This window comes from Lemur catta, chromosome 11, assembly GCF_020740605.2.
Source record: "Lemur catta isolate mLemCat1 chromosome 11, mLemCat1.pri, whole genome shotgun sequence".
Lineage (NCBI taxonomy): Eukaryota > Metazoa > Chordata > Mammalia > Primates > Lemuridae > Lemur > Lemur catta.
Genome location: NC_059138.1, coordinates 13,790,387 through 13,810,003, shown reverse-complemented (window position 1 = coordinate 13,810,003; position 19,617 = coordinate 13,790,387). Strand labels below are relative to the sequence as shown.

At 43.3% G+C, this 19,617-nt stretch overlaps 1 protein-coding gene across 3 annotated transcripts in view; it reads right to left on the bottom strand.

The window, feature by feature from the left end:
• The window catches only part of DGKI (diacylglycerol kinase iota), a 397,632-nt gene extending 379,599 nt beyond the window's left edge, over positions 1-18,033 (bottom strand). For all 3 annotated transcript variants that reach the window (XM_045565327.1, XM_045565330.1, XM_045565329.1), the window contains exon 1: positions 17,624-18,033. In XM_045565327.1, coding sequence (XP_045421283.1) covers positions 17,624-18,033 — 410 coding nt within the window. The remainder of the gene's footprint in view (positions 1-17,623) is intronic.
• Between the last annotated feature and the right edge of the window lie 1,584 nt (positions 18,034-19,617).

Sequence of the window (19,617 nt, the reverse complement as noted above, 5' to 3'; positions counted from 1 at the left end):
GTACACAATGGGGAGAATAAGCCGGGCATCGTCCTAATCCTTCAGGAACAGGCCTGAAAGCCACTGGACAAAATTGGTCACACTGACTTTCCTCCACAATGTTGCACTCCATTTACTGAAGATTATGTCTGAAAAGAGTGTGTGGTTTGTAGCTAAAAGCAAACCTTTCTTAGCTGCAAAATTATCTGTCATTCTATTAACTGGTCAAACCGATCTCTGTTCATGCAATAGTGTTAGAGAACAACACAGCCCTTTGATGGTGAACAATGTTTAAGCTGCTCAACAGCTATTTTCTAATAAATTCAGAACACACATTTCTCCCATTAATTTGTTCAGTGGTCTCTAAGTATTGGAATCTGGGGGCGAAAAGAAAACTATCCACTTCATTTAAAAAAAGGTCCAATGATGTGATTTTTGTAGGTTTCTCCAAACAGTTTAGAAAGAAAGTCCCCAGCCCAGAGGCAAGCCATGTTCCCAAATCTTCCATGTGTTTACCTATTTAGAACTTAGGACAATGTTGTTTTGCTAAAGTATTACTGAATGGAACCATTTATTATATACTTTATGTAAAAAATGAGTTTCATGTTCAGACTCTGGGGACATCTTACATTCTCATTACCCAGTTATTCTCAAATTCTCATCTGAGAGTAGAGATTCGCCCTCCGTCCTATTGTCCCAGAGGCATGAGAAGAGCTTGGCTATCAGCTACCAAGGCCACTGCAGAAAGAACAGTGGTTTCTGTTCCCTCTTCATGTGCTGGAGGAGGGAGGAAAGTTCTTGCCCACACTGGAGTGTTTGGAGGCAGGGCAGGGTGGAGGTGTCACTTCTGTAGCAATGGCTTCTGCAGCACAAATAGTGGTTCCAGAAGCAGAGGAACTGGTAATGGTCCCAGGGGCTACAAGGACCCCCCTGCATTGGAGTATGGAGTGTTACCTCTCTGCTCAAAAACCTCCAAGGGCTTTCTATTAACTACAAATCCCACCTTCTGATGGCATTCAAGGTCCTCCATAATGAGTATTTAACTGACCTTCCATGCCTTAACTTCCAATCTGTATCCCTATGCTCAAAGCAAAGTTACTGTACAATTCACACTGCTGAACAAATATATCATGCAGTTCCACCGCCATATCCTTTCTCATACAATTCCTGCTGCCTGGATCGTTTACCAAACTCCCCCTCCTTGTGCTCCTGTTTCCTCCTGTGAAATCCTACCAATCCTTTGAAGTCAATGCTCCAGGAAAACTTCTCCCCAACAGAACTGTTCTCTCCCTCTTTTGTGCTCCTGCAGCCCAGATCCAGTTACGATCATGTGCATCATGCTACTCGTACTGCTGATGTCTAACAAGTACAGAGTAGATGTGACTCCGAGTAAAAGCCACTTTTGTGCAGATTTCTACGTTAGTGGAACCTGTTAAAGCTCTCCATTTCTTCGAAAAATTCAAATGATCCATTTTGGGGGCTTTTCAGAAGAGAACAGAAGCAAAGGAACTGTGCTCCAGAATTCTGTCTCCAGTTTGCCATTTGGAACCTAGAGTGTGTTTTCTCCATTAAATCAATGATATGAACAAGTCCTTTAGTTCCCCTCTGCACCTGCCTATCTTCTCTTCCTCCTGCAAGGCACATATAACCATCACCTGCTCCAGACCTTCCTCCACTCTTCAGTCTGACGTAGGTGCCCTTCTTCTGGGCCGAGCAGCACTCTATCTCATCACCTCTCATGTTACAAGTCAATTCCTCGCTTCCCTCCCTCTCCAGACTATAAATTCTTAATAACAGAGATTCTTATTTCTCTTTTATATCTAGCATATACCATAGTATTTGGCACATAGTAGGCACCCAATATATTTTTATGTACTTCCCCAAGTTATAAGCAATTCAAAGCAACTTTAAGGTAGGAATCATATATTATTCGATTTTGGATTCTTCACCAAGGACTTAAAATAGTGTTTTGCACATATATAAAATGAGTATTCCATATCTGTTCTTATAAAATAGGTAATTTTTTATCTAGGGGACTGCTCCTGTTGTAAAACATAGGTGAAAAAAACCCAATGTTCTCCCAGAGATGCTTTTTTTAATTTTAAGTATTTTTCCCCAGTTTTCAATATCAAGACTTCAAAGAAATACTCAGTGCGTGGAAGAGCCTCAGAGACCATTGAGATTCATGTATTTCATTTCTCATCTTCTAAAGCTTCTCTCCTTTTTCATTTCTCATCATCCTCACGAATTATCTCACTCCCTTCAGCAGAGAATGCACATTACTCGGGTTATTTTTAGAACACCCTTGTGTGCAATATTGGCAGTTCAAAGCACCAGATAGAATCCACAGAAACACACACAGATTCTCCTGGGGCTTTTGCTCTGTCCTTGAAGCTCTTTTCACAGTTTCCTAAGGTCTTTTCCCTAGGAACCAAGTGAGCCACAGTAAAAATTTAAGTCCATGCATTTACTTCCATGCCTCCCTGGTGAATTTACAATAAATATTTATTGAACATGATGGGAACTAATGTCAAGAATAAAACAGGGAGCCTAATAAGCATTTTCTGTGACACAGACATAACCTGAAGCTACACGTCCACACTCCAAGTTTATAATTTCCATCTTGGACCATACCCTTGTCCAAATTTCAGGAATCGACTGACAAAGAAGCAGTAATGCTCTTCCCCCATTCTTCATTCTACCTCCAAATACAAGCACCACAAGCTGAGCTAAGTATTTTAGATGGTACAACAGTCAGCCCACCCAAAAGCTACAGAACATGTTTTCTTACATCTAGAGCTCCATACGTCTGGCAACGTAGGGGGAAGATGCAGTTTACAAAGAAAAGAGAAGACAAACTTCCAGTCCTTACCCTTATGTAACTCAGTCACCACTGTGGCACCTGGCAGGTAGGATGATGCAGAACACCAAGGATAACTTTTTCACATTCCCTGTCCACAACATTCTCTCCTTCCTAGTTATACCCTTAAAGCATAACTTCTTAACTAGACTTCTTAATTCAAAAACTGTATCATTCAAGGTTATCATTCTAGAATGGCTAGGTAGAGGTTTCTGTAGTTTTGATAACTTAGTATCTTGACACTAATCCCTCAGAGCAGCACTTTTCAATGGAACTTCCTGCATTGACAAAAAACGTTCTATATCTGTGCTGTCCAACATGGTAGCTACTAGCCACACATGGCTATTAAGCACTCAATGTGTGGTCAGTGTGACTAAGGCACTAGATTTCAAATTCAGCTTATTTAATTAGTTTTGACAGGCACATGTGGTTAGTACCTACTGTACTGGACCGCACAGCCTTAGTGCTTGAAATACTAAAATAGAGTTCTCTGGATAAAATAAGTAATCTCCTTGGCTGCCAAATATAGGTTTAGCTAATATACAAATGGATTTATCAGGTGTGTCAACTGCCCAAAAGAAATTCACTGAAACCTCTCAAATAGCTTGAGCCCATTTTAGAAGAGTTGACCACTGGCATTTCTCCACTAGCAGTATAGTTAAGGGGAGGGTGACATAGGCCTAAGTCTGAAAAATAGATATAATAGTCAATAGAACTTATGAGAGAGCTTTCCCTTTCTTATTTAGGAAAAAGAGAGAAAGAGAGGGAAGGAGGAACAGATGGATGGACAGAGAAAGGGATGGACTGTGAACACTCTAGAAGTGTTTGGTATCTTCAACAAATATGAAACATGCCAAGGAAACATTGAGCCAAACTGAAATGATAAATCTTAAGTAAAATGGCTTCAACCTATGCAAAAGTTTAGAAATGACCTCAGTAATTTTTTCAATAGGAAATGTGGCAATTTGACTTTTAGAATGAGTTTCACAGCCATTGGCGTGCACTGAGGAGCTAGTCCATACCCACAACCAGTGGAGCTACACCTGCAGTGTGTAGGTGTGTCCTGCACTAGGGCGCCCAGAGGAGGAGCAGTGGAACCTGGAACCCAGTCTAAGCGCCATAGGCTAAGTCCAAGCTGGGGCTGGCCAAGCTCTGGAGTGAGAGAGGACTTCTGCACATTTGCCCACACAGACTGAGGACTTGTTTCTACTTTGAACAAAGGCACCATATGTACTAGTGTTGGCCTTCGTTGGACCACCAAGTGGACCAAACCACTTTTACTTTAGTCCTCCATTTTTACAAAGAAAGCCATGGATTTCCCAGTATGCTGTCAAATTAGAAAGAGTCAGAGAGTGAAAGTGATGGGGAAAAAATCACTTTTAAAAAAGGGATAAGAATGAAAGCGGAGATGGTTCAGTCTAAAGAAAAGAGGGCCAATAAGATACGTGATATTTGACTTCAAATACCTGAAGTCCTGTCATACAGAAAAGGGAAGAGGAGTTATCCTGAGTGTTCTTCAAAAGTGAAAATGTAATACCAGTAGGTAAAAAATAAAAGAAAATAAAGGAGTCAGTTTTGGACTCAACATGGAGGCAGCATAGTATAACGGGGGAAAATGTGGGCTTTAGGTGACTTAAACTGAGTCTGAATCCTGAATCCATCAAGTAATAACTCTTTGACTTAAAGCAAATTATTTTGCCTCTGTGAGACTCAGTTTTCTCATCTGTAAAATAGAGATAAATGAAGCAGAGAGTTGTTGTGATAATTAAATAAGAAAACAATCAAAAAAGAGGCAATAACATACCTAATATACTAAGTATTCATTATATGATAATACATTCATTTTTTTCTATTAAAAAACCTCTCTAAAAATTAGAACTAATGAATGTATAACTCTCTCCCTACTGAAGCCAAGAGCTCTTTGGCACTGAGGATGTTCACCATAGAGGCTGGTGGGCCATTTGCCACTGATATTTTATCAGTTAGATATTTTTAAAATCAACCCTGGTTAACTTAAGCAAAAAGGAAGTTTATTGGGAAGATGTTGGATAGTTCACAATTCAATAGAAAGGCACACCTAGAATGAAGACAGGAACTGGGGCAGCAGGAATTGTCCTACCAGGACACTGCTAATGGATAGGAACAAAGTAGCAGTCGCTTTTACAGTCCTTTAGGAATCCAAGTCCAAGAGAGTCAGGCTGTCCAAGCTCAAGTCACATGCTTGGTGGTATCAGGGTGGTAAGAGGAAGCCCCCTACAACAGCTTTCAAAGACGTCATTGGTTTCCAGGGTGGAGAGCCAGGCACCTTGATGTAAGTTCCACAAGACTGCATACAACTGGGTAGAGGTAATTCCCAAAAGGAAAAACAGAGTTTTGTATTTATACGTTTATATAAAGATATAGCACAGAGTAATACTTAAGTGCACCAGCTAGGGAGTTCTGGGATTCAAATCTTAGCTCCATTGTTTGCTAGCTGTAAGGCCCTGACATGTTATTTCATTATCTTATGCCTCAGTTTCCTCTTCTGTAATGGTATGCATAGTAAAAGTATCTACTTCATTAAGTTGTTGCAAGAATTAACTGAAACCATATATGTGAAAGCACTTAGCACAGTTCCTGTCACATAATAAGGCCTCAATAAATGTTATTGTTATCATATTAATAATATTATTAATGCTGCAGATATATCATTGAGCATCTTACAGACATGCTTCCTCTGAGAGACACTGAGGACCTTGCCCCTCCATGGTTTCATGCCAGGCTGGGGAGTCAGTGGTATTAGTCCTTTTCTCCCCAGCCCTTTGTGACTCGATTTCCCCATCTAGATAATGAGTTCCTCTAAGGCCAGGGCTGTTTCACCAAAGCAGTTTTGAGTAATTGTAAAAAAAATGCACAATGAAATAGAAGAGAGGCATTAACTACTAGAGAGATGCTAAAACCAACCCTTCTAATGAACCCAACACCACAGTGCGAATAACCATTTACCATTGTGAATTCATCCATGTATTACTTCTTCTGAACATTACTTTTAGTTCCAGGAAGAGGTACTTTGCCTTCAATGGGAGGGCAACTTACTGGAAGTTAAAGGCCAGCTTCCAAGCATCCCAGCTGCTCCTGGAAAGAGGTATTTTCTCCCAAATGGCTCAGGGAGGGGAACAGGGGGGAGCAGTGTCGTGCAGCACACTCTTCAAAAACAACAAAGTTTGCTCCCTTAACAACTCCCAGGAAGCAGTTCTCTGAAGCAAATATATTTGTCTATATACATATAAGTTTCATAGCAGTTTGGTAAGTTACAACAGAAATGCCTTAAAAGACAGGACTAAGGGCTTCCACACACAGAACATTCAGCCTTCAAAATTAATAAGGGTGCAATCAGAAAAATACATCACCTAACATCTCCCCTTCATACACATACCTCTAGGGACATTAAACATGTCTTCCTTTGCACTCAGATCCTTTTTGCTAATAAAACTGAACTCCATGACTTATGTTAGCCTTGTACAGCATTTTCTTTTATCTTCATTTTTAAGAGCCTTCAGTTTTCAGCAAAATCTCAGTAGAATAAAATCTTGGCCACAACTCAACTCATTGGCTGCAACAAAATTTTGTACTATGCCATATTACTTCAAAACCCTTAGAATTCTAAATTATCCAGAGTATTCCATTGAGATGGTATCAGTGAATGTCAAATATAGCTTCAAAACGTACCTGTTTGTCAGTCATATTTTCTGGAGACTCTTCCAGATCCTTAAAATTGCAAGTCGCCTGTGCTGGCTGCCCCTTGCTAACAGTGGGCAGAACACGGAAGCCCGGTAATTAGGTGACCAGCTATACTACATTGTCTCCATATATTCAACAAATATATCGAGGTGGCTATTTCTTCCCCTAAAATCACTGAGCCACAGGAGCATATGCTCTATGGAGACCTGAAATGCAACTGCTATGGAAATGAAATGCTATTCTTGGAATACCTATGTCATTACTTGAACTGAATCTCCTTTACAATGAAATGGCTGCTGCTTAGCAACTAATGCAAAGGAAGAGAGTGAATCTATCTCTACCTTTTTTTCTTCTTCCCCAGCAGGAGGAGTATTAAACATATACCATCATGCTTGCGGTTTCATGTTTTCACGTATACGGGAAGAGTAATGAGGATGGCAGTGAGGTCATCCTCGCTGTCAATGCAATATGGATTTGGTATGATGGTTGGTGGTGGATTCCAACTTTATCTATTGAGATTAACAACTGAGATTAATTCAAGTAAATAAAATTACCAAGAGGGAAACGTCATTAACTATCTTTCCATGGATCCATGTGTGGAACCAGTGCCCTAAAGTAAAAAAGTATGATACTTCAGATCCCAAAACCAGCCTGAGCCTGGCAATGTCCCTTACTGGCATGTGTCCTTGGGAAGTCACTTAGCTGTCGTGACTGTTTGCTTAAGTGCACAATGACTATGAACACAATATCGGGTTGCCGAAGACTGGTTTGAGGGTAAAATTAGATCAATTATGTGAAAAGAGTTTATAAGTGGTAAGCCTTAAAAGCACCACACACATTTTTATTATTATTAAAAACCTAAATTTAGTCAGTGTAACACTTTAAGAAATATCCAAAAGTTTGTCTTTAAAAAAAATCCCTTAGATTTTGTTATAAGTAATTGCACACTGGCTCATAGAAAGCTTCTGTTTTAATCTTTAAATAGCTTGGATGTTTATTTTTGAGCCAGAGATTTATTTTCCTAAGAAATTCTGAAGGTTTTCTTCAAATGTGAAAGAATGACTCAGGTTTTCGCAATGTTCCTTTGGAACTTTCTAGGTGTCTATAACTGCACACATGAACATACTTATGAATTCTGAAAGATATTGTTATGGAAAAAATACTCATATTGCAAGGACTTGTAGCCTGAAAAGTTCCTCTGGTCAAAGGTAAAAGACACAGGTCTTCTAAGAATATTTTTTTAAAAAATCAAATGGTGCTGACTACGCTATTTCAGCCTCATAAAGTGCACATACATTAGTCCCAACTTCTTCACTGGATCCCAGTCCCTCGTACCATCACCTGTCCCCTTCAAGTTTCACTCTGATAACGACAAATCCCAAGGTCTTGTAGTGGAGGTAGAATCTAAAATGGGCAGTTCCAGGCTATAATCCCTACAATCATTTCCTGGCCCCAGGAAACTGGATTTATTCCCTTGTTTCACATAATGGAAAATTCATATAGTTTTAAAAAGAGCCACCCCGGGAAACTGAATCTTGGCCTCCCCACAACTGACGGTGGTACGTGACTATTCCCGAGCTAAGTCTTATACTTGGACATGGAAGACGCGATTGTTCTCTCAACCTTTGTCACGGCCTCTCTTATGTCCTGTATGAGGCCGGGCCAGGCCCATGAAGGTGAAACACATGGGTCTCTCCCCTCAAGGGATTTTGGTCTAATAAGCCGCTGGATTGTGAAAATATGCCTATTTGCACACAGAAAGGGAAATGGGAAAGGGTGAAAGAAGATCCAGAGTGAAAAGCTGACTAAGGACACAATAAGCTATAATATGCAATAAGCAAATATGGGCACAGATCTTAACTCGGCCACTTACCTAGCTAGGCATGTGACCGCAGGCAAGTTGCTCAAACTCTAAACCTCAATGTACTTATCTGTAAAATGGAAATAATAATAATTCCTACTTAATTAAGGGTTTGATGAAATCCTGTATATAAAATGTTTAGCAGCTCTTGGCACAGAGTAAGGAGCTCTTGGCATTGCCAAAAGCAGTAACTTATGATGATTAATATTTCTAGGTACAGAGCGAAGTAAGTTAACACTTGCAGTCAGTATTTGAATCCAAGAAAAAGCTTTTTTTCCTTCTCTGAGCTGCATATTACAAAAAGTTTGGAAGCACATAGGTTGCCTTTGCTGCCAGAGGCCCCTAGGAAGGACAACAACAGTGATGTCTGTAGCTTCCTAGGCCATTGTGAGAAAAGGCTGACGTTATGGACTAGTGTTTGTATCTCCCCAAAATTTATGTTTTGAAATTCTAACCCTCAATATGATGGTTAGAGGCAGGGCATTTGGGAGGTGAGTAGGTCATGGGGGTGGAGCTCTCATGAATGGGATTAGTGCCCTTTTAAAAGATGCCCCAGAGAGCTTCTTCACTCCTTCCACCCTGTGAGAACACCACTGGAAGGCTGTCTGCAGCCCAGAAGAGAGCCCTCTGACCAGAACACGATCATGTTGGCACCCTGATCCCAGAGTTCCAGCCTCCAAAACTGTGAGAAATAAATTTGTGTTGTTTAGAAGCCACCCAGTCTATGGCACTTTGTTATAGTGGCCCCAGCTGACTGAGGCAGCTAGAAAGATCCAAAGCAGGCCCACAGTTGTTCACTCTGTCAGGGAAGATCATGCTCTGCAGTTTCTGGGGCTCTAGGTCTTTCTGCGTCCTATCTAACTTTACATGCTGAGGACAGTGCTCTAATTGGGGAGAAAAAGAAACACAACCCAGCTTCGTCTTTGCATTGACAGGAGTCCGATTTAAAGGGGAGAAACTTTTAAATCAGGCTCTTCCCTCAAAAACCTCTATAGTGATCACTTTCCATGTGAGAGAGATTGCCTCAAACCCTGTCACATACATAAGGACAATGATGAGATCTCAGTTCTTCTGGCCTGAGGAATGTTCCAGAAGTTTGCCTCAAAATGATACGTGGAACCCTTTCCAGTGGCTTCCACATAAGCTTATATAAAGCTCTTTTCATCTTTAAACAAATTTCTTTCAAGTTTTTTTAACAAAAATTTATTTTTTCACAGATGTCTGACATCTTTCTCATATACAAAGGGATGACACATTTTTAAAAAGTACTTTGGTCCTTTCAAGAAGTCTACTTTCTGGCTATTTCCTGAAAATCAACACAATACACAAAAGCAGTCAAACTGCCTTATCTTGGCCTTTTGAAGGGAAAAAAAAAATGGATTTACCTCCTCAACATTTATTTCACAGTCCTGAGCCAGTTTTATTTGTTCAACAAATATTTAATAACCATCTACATTTTTAAAAAATAAATCCTGCTGTTTGGCCTGGTTGAGATAATTGACAGAACATCCCAGAAGGCTGAGCCTTCCATTTCTGAAATAATCCATGGCAGGTAGCATTGGTGAAGCTCTTTTCTCTGATTGCCAGGGCATGCCAGCCAGCCATTGTCTGTATTTACAAAGAGGACAGCATCGAGACAGGCCAGAAGAGAACTAACCTCTGTCCTGGAATCACAGGGGAGAACTCTATTTCTAATACCTCTGTCTTTATCTACTTGTCTATTGCTGACACGGCAAAGCTCCGAGGCCCCTCTAACCCAACCTCCCTCGTCTGGCTTCCTGCTCTCAGATGACCAGCCGGGAGTCGAAGTCGCTACTACCTGATTCCTCTGCACACTGACTGCGCCTGTCTTCTCCGACCTCAGCCTACTGTCGGCTCCAATTTCCGGAGCACTCAAAAGCAGCCTTCTCCTCTTCACATCCCCTGGTAAGAATGATGTTTTAATAAGTTGTGAAAGGCAAAGTCCATATTTTGTACCTTAATGAATGCCAAAACCTGTAAATTAAATTTCTTAAGTGTTTATCTATCTCATTTTCATGTTATCTGAATAATTTCATCATCGGTTATTGACATTTGACTGATGTTCAATATTTTGAAGAATAAGAAACAAATCAGCTCCTTAACTGAAGTATAGATGATACCACTTCAACAAACACATATGGCATTTATTTTGTGACAGGCAGCATTATAAGTATCAACTCATTTAAACTTCAAATAATCCTACAGGGTGAGTGCTGCTATCACTACCATTTTATGGATAGGGGAATTGAGGCACAGAGAGGTTAAGTAACTTGAGCAAGGACACATAGCAAGCAGAGGTGGAAATCTGGACCCAGGTGGTAGGGCTTCAGAGTCAGGGCTCTAAACCACTACTCTACTCAACTCTCATGTAATTGAATGGCAAGAATAATGAGATTTGATTGTGGCTCAATTATTACTGTTTTAAACTTTGAATGTTCCCCCCAACATCCAATAAAAGCCAAGCTATTAATATTATAGTTTAAAGCAGAATTTTTTCCTTCTCAGAACATTACTTATGATTTTGAAAATCCAAAGGCAAATCTCAATTTGAGCAAAATTCAGGTTAGGTGTAAGAACTACAGTACTCCCTGTTAGAAAGCTGCTGCTTTTACAAAATGGTGTTCGCTCTGTTTCAAAAGCTCACAAAACTGAGGGCTGGAGGGAAAAAACAAATTTATATCTACAAAGACCTTTCTTCCCACCTCTACCCAACCAGAGCCCCTTCCCTCAACCGCACACACCTGATGATTTAATTTTCTCTAATATAACCCAACCAGAGCTCATGCCCGCCTCTCTCTGAATGCTACAGGTGTCAGGATACTCACAAGCCACTCTTCAGGTACTTTGTATGTTACGTGAATAAAAAGTAGCAGGCACTTTTTTGAAAATTTTGTTATGAAGCGAGTGAAAAACAAAGCAAAAGCTGAGAGCTACTAAGTGGACTAAAACATTCTTCCTAAAAGAGCTTTCCCCCCCAACTCCATCAGATGGGTTGGAAGGAAAGAGTGAAGTGACCCCGAGTGGAGGTTGCTAGAGTGACCTGGGCCTGGCTGGGCGAGAGTCAGGACTCCAGGAATTCTGAATAGCCCTCTTTCTGCGTTTTTAAGTCCTAATCACAGAAGGAAAAATCAACAGAAAATTCCCTGAGGAGAAAATCAATGCTGCCCCTTGTAAAGGGATGAGACAGACAGAAAGAGAACCAGAGAGCTAATTAGTGCTACTCAGAAGGCAAATTAAGGCCTTTTCTTTGACAAGCTGCAAATAGCTGGTTAAGTAAGAGTTTCTGCCACCCCTCTCCAGCCTCCAACAGCTGGCTAAATGGCTGATGCAGGTACTCAGACAGGAAGTTGTAAACAGAAACCCAGTCCTGGGCTGCTGGACAGAGTGGAAATGAGAAAAAGACAGATGTTGCTTTTAATAGAAAGGAAAATGGCAATTGAGATGGACCGGGAATGAATAACAGTAGTAGTTTATTTAAAGATGGCAATTAAATGTATTCATTCAATAAATATTTATCCAACACCTACTGAGTAAGAAGAACAGGATTCAGAGAGTCAAACAATAAGGTGCAATTTCTGTCTTCAAAGGAGCTAACAACTTAACTTAGGGAATAATAATAACACAAAAGTTAACTCTGTGCAGAGCACTATGCCGAGTCCTTTACATAAAGTAACTCATTTAATATTTAGAACAAACCTCCAAGCCAGGTATAACTATTAGCCCATTTTAGAGATGAAAATGCTGAGCTTTAAAGGGGTTACATAATTTGCCAAAGATTAGCTGGAATACGCCGGGTTCAAACCCTAGTCTAATTTCCAGAAGAGAAAATTACAATTGAGTCCTAATGAAGCTATTTGAAAGTCCCCTATGAACACAGGGGAGGACTAGCCACCCATCACTCAGAGTGGACCCTCTTGAGCTCATTCCTAACCAGGAGGTTGCCTGGTGAATGAGCCAAAGATGAGTTAGGGGAGCATTATGTGCAAACAGGCATAATGTGGCATTTTTATTTCTTTAATTGTCTACATTACATTAGTTTGTCATGCTTTGCAATAGGTTCCAAATAGTTCAAATAATTAGAAATTATTCCATTTTATACTTATTTTGAGAAAATTAAATTTTAAGGGAAAAAACACCTCATGGCTTAGGTTTTGTTTTGCTCCTGATCTTCCTTTCTCAGTTATCCACTGTAAGAAAAGCTCACATGTCACCACTTATTTGTAGTAACTACTGTCCTAAAACTACAATTATAGAACCTCAGAAAAACTAGTCTCCATAGGATCTGTGTTACCAATGCAAAACCATGTAAGAAAGCACATCTCACAGCCCAGCATGTAGGCAATAGTCATTCCAAATGCATCTGGTCTCACAGTGTACCCAACTTCAAGCATACCTTGGGTTGCACGGGGAACATGTTCTCAGATCCCAGTCCGAGGAACACAGAGGGCGTAGCCAGCCTGGGCTCACTGGGAGTCCTCATTTTCTCAGATTAGAAAGTGAAGTGTTGGAAAGAGCTAGCTCTAGTCTAATTTAATTTGGCCCCGTGAGGCGGTGCTGCTGTTGCTACAGCAGAACTGAACACCAGCAAAGCTCTCTCCAACTTCTCTATCCCCAGAATCCACAGGACCCAATGCTGTCGCACTCTCAGGTAAAAGTCAAGCCTCTAACTGATCAATCAGAGCAGAATAAGTACTCTGGACAGTGGTTAAATTGAAATCTTGCCCAGTGTGTATCCTGAGGAAGTTGACATTTAGTCAGTACCTAAGTAATTACTGAGGAAAGAATTAAATTAGAACCGAGGCTTTTATCTGATGCTAAAGTCTCTAACTATGTGTAAAGCACAGATAAAAACATAAAATAAAAGTGATGTACAAAAAAGGATGCTGCATACTGATATTCAGGAGAGGAAAACTTCTCCCATATGCCATGATTTCAATGCAAGGAAGAACAATGTATATGTTATCCTATTTGGCTTCCAACTCTTCAGATATTTTTCTTATAATAACATAATCTTACATAAAACACAAAATGGAAATACTATGTTCTCATCATCAACCTAAAAAGAATAATAGGTCATCTTTCATCTGGTTGCCTAATCTAAGAAGTTTATTTCTTGCTGCTATTTCTACCTCATACCAAAACCTCTGTTTAAGAAGGGTCTAGTATTACCATCCTGGCTTATAAGTAGAGAAACTGAATCATAGGCATCAACATTTCATAAGTAATGGTAACCTCCCAAGCCTCCGGACAAGCAAAATCGTACTTCATCATTCATTCTGCACTACGCAAAGAGGTGCAGATGGGCCAGCTCTTCACTGGACCTAGTTTCACTTATACAACACCTATGTAAATTAAAAGCCACGTGAATCTCTAACTAACATGAGTATCTTCATAGAGATGACAGGTGTCATGTAGGTGGTTTTGTTCTCAGAAACAAAACAAATGTATTTGCTGATGATCATGAATTTATATTCATTTTTATTTCTGAAATAATAGAGGAGTTCCTTAAAATTATATCAGCAAAGGGGCACAGTCCAAAGCATAAAGTATACAAGAGATAATACACATAATATATAATGGCCTGTAGTATAATAGGAATGAGGTGGAAGAATAGCTCACACTGCACAGACCCATGTGCACACATACACACATGTGGAGAGACTTAAAATGTAAAAGAAATAAATGTTTAGGGAAGCAGCATGATGTGCACTGAAAAGAAAGTCCTTGAGAATCAGATCTGTGTTTAAATTCTGCCTCCTGCCCAAGATCTATGCTTCAGGTTCATTTTCTATAAAATGGAAATGGTCTTAATCACATCATAGACTGTTATGAAGATTAAATAAGATAGAATATACAATAAGACTTAGCACAGTGCCCACCACATAGAAAACAATAAACATCAGCTACCTCCTCCTTCCCCTTCTCTGTGTGTTTCTGAAAGTTTTTTTAATTTTACTGACTTAAATGGGAATTCTTACAGCAGTTTAAAAAAAACGGTTCCTACACATATATAGTCATTTACACATATGTATCTGTTGCAACACCATAATTTGCAAAGAAAAAAGAAGTAGTAATTTTAAGAGAAAAGTACCAGCTCACTTGCACTGCCTTTTAAAACCTTCAGCTTTGTAGTCGACAGAGACTATTTGCTCTAGGGGTGCAGATTCTGAAATAAAGGAAAAATTCTCATGGAAAAAATGGTTCCCAAAAAAAGCCAACAAAGAAAAGATAATGAGGGGAAATCTAGGAGTACATAAAGGAGTTTATTTCACTTAACAAAGTAAAAGTCAAGCAAAATGAATAATCTGCCTCCAGAAACGGTTATTTAAAGGCTTTTTGTAAAGGGCTCTGGTTCCTAAAAAGACAGGAGTCAGTGCATATGCCCACCCACTCCTCATTTATTTTTAAACCCTAGCTTATATGTTCCTTAGCAACAGAAGGAGCAGATGAGACCCCCCTACACACAGAGAGACACACACACACACACCCTCTCTCCCAAAGCCCCCTTCTTTTTTACTGTCAAGTTTCATTCCAAAAATATTCATGTTCTTCAAAAAGATATTTTTTACCTACCTGCAAATCTCCACTTCTCCACCTCAAATGATCCCCCTTACACAAGCAGCCATACTGCATACTCTAACTGAACTCTTCTGCTTAGACTCCATTCTGTGAGGCCTTCCTGACTCCTCCCCATTAGTTCTCATCAGTACCTGTCCTCAGGTGCCGCCCAGAAGTGAGGTGGGGTAGTCTTCACTGAGGAGCCAACACCCGGCTCCAGCCAAAGGTGCTCCTTCCCTACAGACTTTTCAGTAATCCCACCCTACCCCCAGCAAAACAGTCAGGCCCAGCTAAATCTGAGTCCAGCACAAATGGCTACCATGGCCAGTGAGCAGGCCATTCACCATGATGCTAAAAAAGAACAAATAATAGTGATCAAAATGGAGACGCTCTTGAGGCTACCCAGGACAGCCATGTGCCAGATGGAACCACCTACCTCTTCACTGTCCTTCCTCTGACTTTGGGACTGCTTGGCCTTGTTTGGCTAGGCAGAGTTTACAAGTTCAAAGATCAATTGTTTAGTTTCTGGGGGAAAAAGATAGAGCGGCAACCCCCGGATATTTGTGTACCTAAACATCACCTGAGGAAACTGTTAAAAACTCCCACCCACAGAGAGTTTAATTCTGTAAGTCTGGGGTGGTCAGCACGTTTAACCAGCTGCCTGAGGTGATGCTAATGCAGGTGGTTCATTGATTTGGAGACTGTAAACCTTTATTTAAAAGGAAATGATGTTCATGAAGTAGAATCCACTTCTATGGATTGTAAGGCAGATGCAATATCTTATTCCTCTATAAAAAAAATGTTGCATTTGTGCCCACGTCTATGTTTGTGTGTGTACACACTTACAAGTGTATGGGTGAGCACGCAACCCAGAAAGCCATGGACCCACACAGTATAGATTTTGAGGAGGGAGGCTCAGAGAATGACCCCTGCCAAGAGGCAAGCTGAAATGATTTCCCTTGCACACTCTGGCTCTGTAGCCTTACCCAATGAGGAGTCTGATGAATACCAATGAGACAGGAGCAGCCCACACTGAGCTCCACGTAATCACCACCCCCCTCCTAACTCACAGCTCCTAAATTAGGCTGAATGTAGTCCCTGTTCCCCTAAGGGCCAGACAGGCCATCGTAACTAGGAAGTAGAACTGCCTGTGTCCTAGCATACCTCCCTAGAGCTACCCCACTCCCCACCACCTGTCTATTTTTAGAAACCAAAAGTATAAAAAGAAGGATCCATTTGGACCTGATCTGTATGAGTAATGAAGAGAACAACTCAGGTGGGGAACTCCCTGAGCACACAGTGAACAAAATGCACGCAAGGGACGCAGAAGCAACAACCTCACCAGAAGCCAACACTTAAGACACAGAGCGTGTCCCCTAGTGACTGGACTTCCAGGCCGGGCAATGCCTGTGGGGATCCCAATGACTCACACACCTGCCCCCGTACATAAAACACATCCTCACAAGCCCACATACCTCTGTCATCTGCTTTTGCTTACATAACAGCACATGGTGTGACAGGCTTAATACTTTCTATGGTTTTGGGGCAGGGAAAGCTAACTCAAAAGGAGTAGGGTTACAAGAATGTTTTTACAGACCCCTTTTCCAGAAACTCTCCCAGCACCAGCAAGTGCAAATCTTTGTCTATCTATGCTTGCTTATCCACAAGCAGTAAGGGCAGTCTCAGCAACTCCTCAAACCTGTCAGTATCTTTACTCTTGCCTGGGGATGGCGGGGGAGGAGAGGGAACCTACCGAATCTTCATTTCTCTTTGTTGGACTCTGACACAATTTGGGGTTATCTTTTACCTAATTTGGTGACCATTGATACCACACTGCCCTATCCCACCAATACATCCACTCTTATGTGTATCCCTCATTCTCACCCTCAGCCCTAGCCTGCCAGGGGGCTCCCCACATCGTCCTCGCAGGCACACCCAGGAGAGAGGCAGAGGGCACGTGCAGATGTAACCCCCGTAACCAGTGGCGTGTCTACACACATAAACCCCCAGCTGAGTCTGCCTTCATGGGGGATTTCGAGACAGGTGCAACTTCCACAAGGATTTCTGCTCAGCACAGCGCTGTTCTGTTCCGCCTGCCGGAGTGATCTCAGCGAGCAAGTTAGTGCCCAAGGTTTATCCAGTGAAATCTGGAAGGTAGGGGGAGTGGTGGAAGATGACACCGGCTTCGGGGCAACTTTGACGACTTCTCTCAAGAAAACTAGGGATCTCTGTGTCTGCACCCCCTTCTCTCCCTCTCTCTCTCTCTCTCTCTCTCTCTCTCTCTCTCTCTCTCTCTCTCTCTCACACACACACACACACACACACACACACACACACACACACACACACACACACACGCATTTTTGTGGTTGTTCCCTCCTCCTCGGGGACCCGGCGGCTCTCTCCTCTCACAGGGGGAAACCAGGCGCACGTATCTTTCCTTCAGCCTAGAATGTCGGGATGAGAGAGAACACAAATCCCCAGAAGGAAGAGGAAGGGGAGAGCGAGAGAGCGAGAGCGAGAGCGAGAGCGAGAGAGAGAGGCGCCCCCAACTCTGTGGGAGCGCTCCGGGTCTCCCGCCCTCGGCGGCACCTGTCCCCGGCAGCCAGGGCTCCGGCGCCTACCTGTAAGAGACCTGCTTCCGGAAAGTTAAGTTCCTCAGTTTCTCCTCCAGAGCCTCGTCCTTCTCCTTTTGGCCGGCGGCCGCGGGCTCTTCCAGGGCAGCGGCCCCCGCCGCCGCCGCCGCCGCTGCCCCTGCGCCCCACGGGTCCGCGCCGCCCTCGGCGCCCAGGCAGCAGCTCCCGGCGCCGCTTCCGCTGCTGCTGCTGCCGCCCGTCGCCCCCTTGTCCTCTCCCGCCGAGGAGCTGGGGTTCATGGCGACCGCTCCGGCGGCCGCGTAGGGAGCCGAGGCGGCGCCGCTGCAGAGGCCGGGCCGGCTGACGGCGCTGGCGGCGGCGGCGACTGCAGGAGCGCGGGCAGGTCCGCGCGCCGCTGGCAGGGGCAGCAAATGGCAGCCCCTTCCCGCAGCATCCATCCGCGGCTGCACCGCACCGGGGCATTGTGGGAAACTCCGTGCCTCCACTCCCCCTCCCCGACCAATCAGAGGCCACCTCTCTCTGCCCCCACCCGCCCCCCTCCCCGCCAGCCCGCGCCCTCCAGCCCCACTGGCCTTTTCCTAAATCGGGTGCAAAAGCCAGGGCTGAACCTGAACTCTGCCCGGAGGCGACGGGCTGCGGGGGAGGCGGCGAGGGAGGGGACGAGGAGCCCCCGGGCTGGGGACGCTGGGCACGCACACCGAGCATCAGGAAAGGAAAGCGTCCGGGGAACTCGTGCCGCGCCCTGGGTCACACACGAGAAGACTGGGACCCGGACGGCGAGGTGCCCTGCGCTGGCCGTCTCCCCGATGGCAGGGACACCCACCCTGGTCCTAATCCGCAGATGCCCGAGGCTCGGTCAGCGTTCTCCCCACCGCCCTTCTCCGGCGTGCAGAGAGAAGCCGCGGACAGAAGCCGCCGGGCGCGGGAAACCTGGGGACATAGCCGGAGCGTGGTCGGCGCGAACCTCGGAGCGAATTCGTGCAAGGTGTAGATTAAAGGGGCGGGGTGCCAAGTTTAAGCGCCTACCTCCTCTCTCAGGGCGAGGGCTGGGACCCTCTCATCACTGAATGTCGCCGCCCAGCTCCTCACCCGGTGCCTTCCTTACCCGTAGCAGGCGCTCGCTAAACGGCTGCTAATTCGGTTGAATCGGCTCACTGGGCCCTCGGTGAGGCAGCGAGCTGAGGGGATTCAGGAGGCGACAGTGAGGACTGGAGCGCCGGCGCGGCTGCCTCGTTCCGACAAGGCTGAGACCACCCCGAGCTTGCAGTCTCTGCAGAATTTGTCCACCTCATCCCTAGTTTTTGTTTCTAAGATTATTAAAAACTCTGTGCAGTTCGCATGATGTGCTACAAAGTATTTAAGACAAATCGTTTTCCAAATTAGGGATTTCCACCCAAGAAATCGCTGCTGTCAATAAATACAAGAAAGATCTCTACGTAAGGGTAGGTGGTGTTCGTAACCACACCATCCACGTACGTGTACGTGGTGCTAAGAGAACCAGACCGGAAAACAGTTTCAGGGTGGCTTTGTGTGTCCTCAAACAAGTTGCTTGATTTCTTTCCCGTTATTTTCTCATGACTAAAATTAAGAGATTTAACAAGATACTTCCAACTTCTTCCAATTCTCACGTTCTGTAATTCTCCTCCTATGTGTATTATAGTAAGACAAAGGCATATAGTAAGACAAAAGCATTTCCATAGTGGAGTGAGGAAACGTAATGAGAAAAATAAAAACAGCTAGCAGTTATTAAGCCTTCGTTTATATGCAAGTGCTGTACTGAGCACTTCCCACACCCACCTCTACTTTGTCACAGCACCCCTCAAGGGCTCAGGGTCCTGCAACTATCATAGAAACTGGCAAAGCCAGAAATTACACCCAGGCTGCTTGGTGGTAGGTCTTTGTGCTTCACCCTGACGCAGTGCACTCCATCTTCAGAAGCAACACCATGTATTAGGTGATTCCACAATACCTAGTGTACCCCTAAGACCAAGCAAATGGCACCTTAACCTAATCACTGAAAC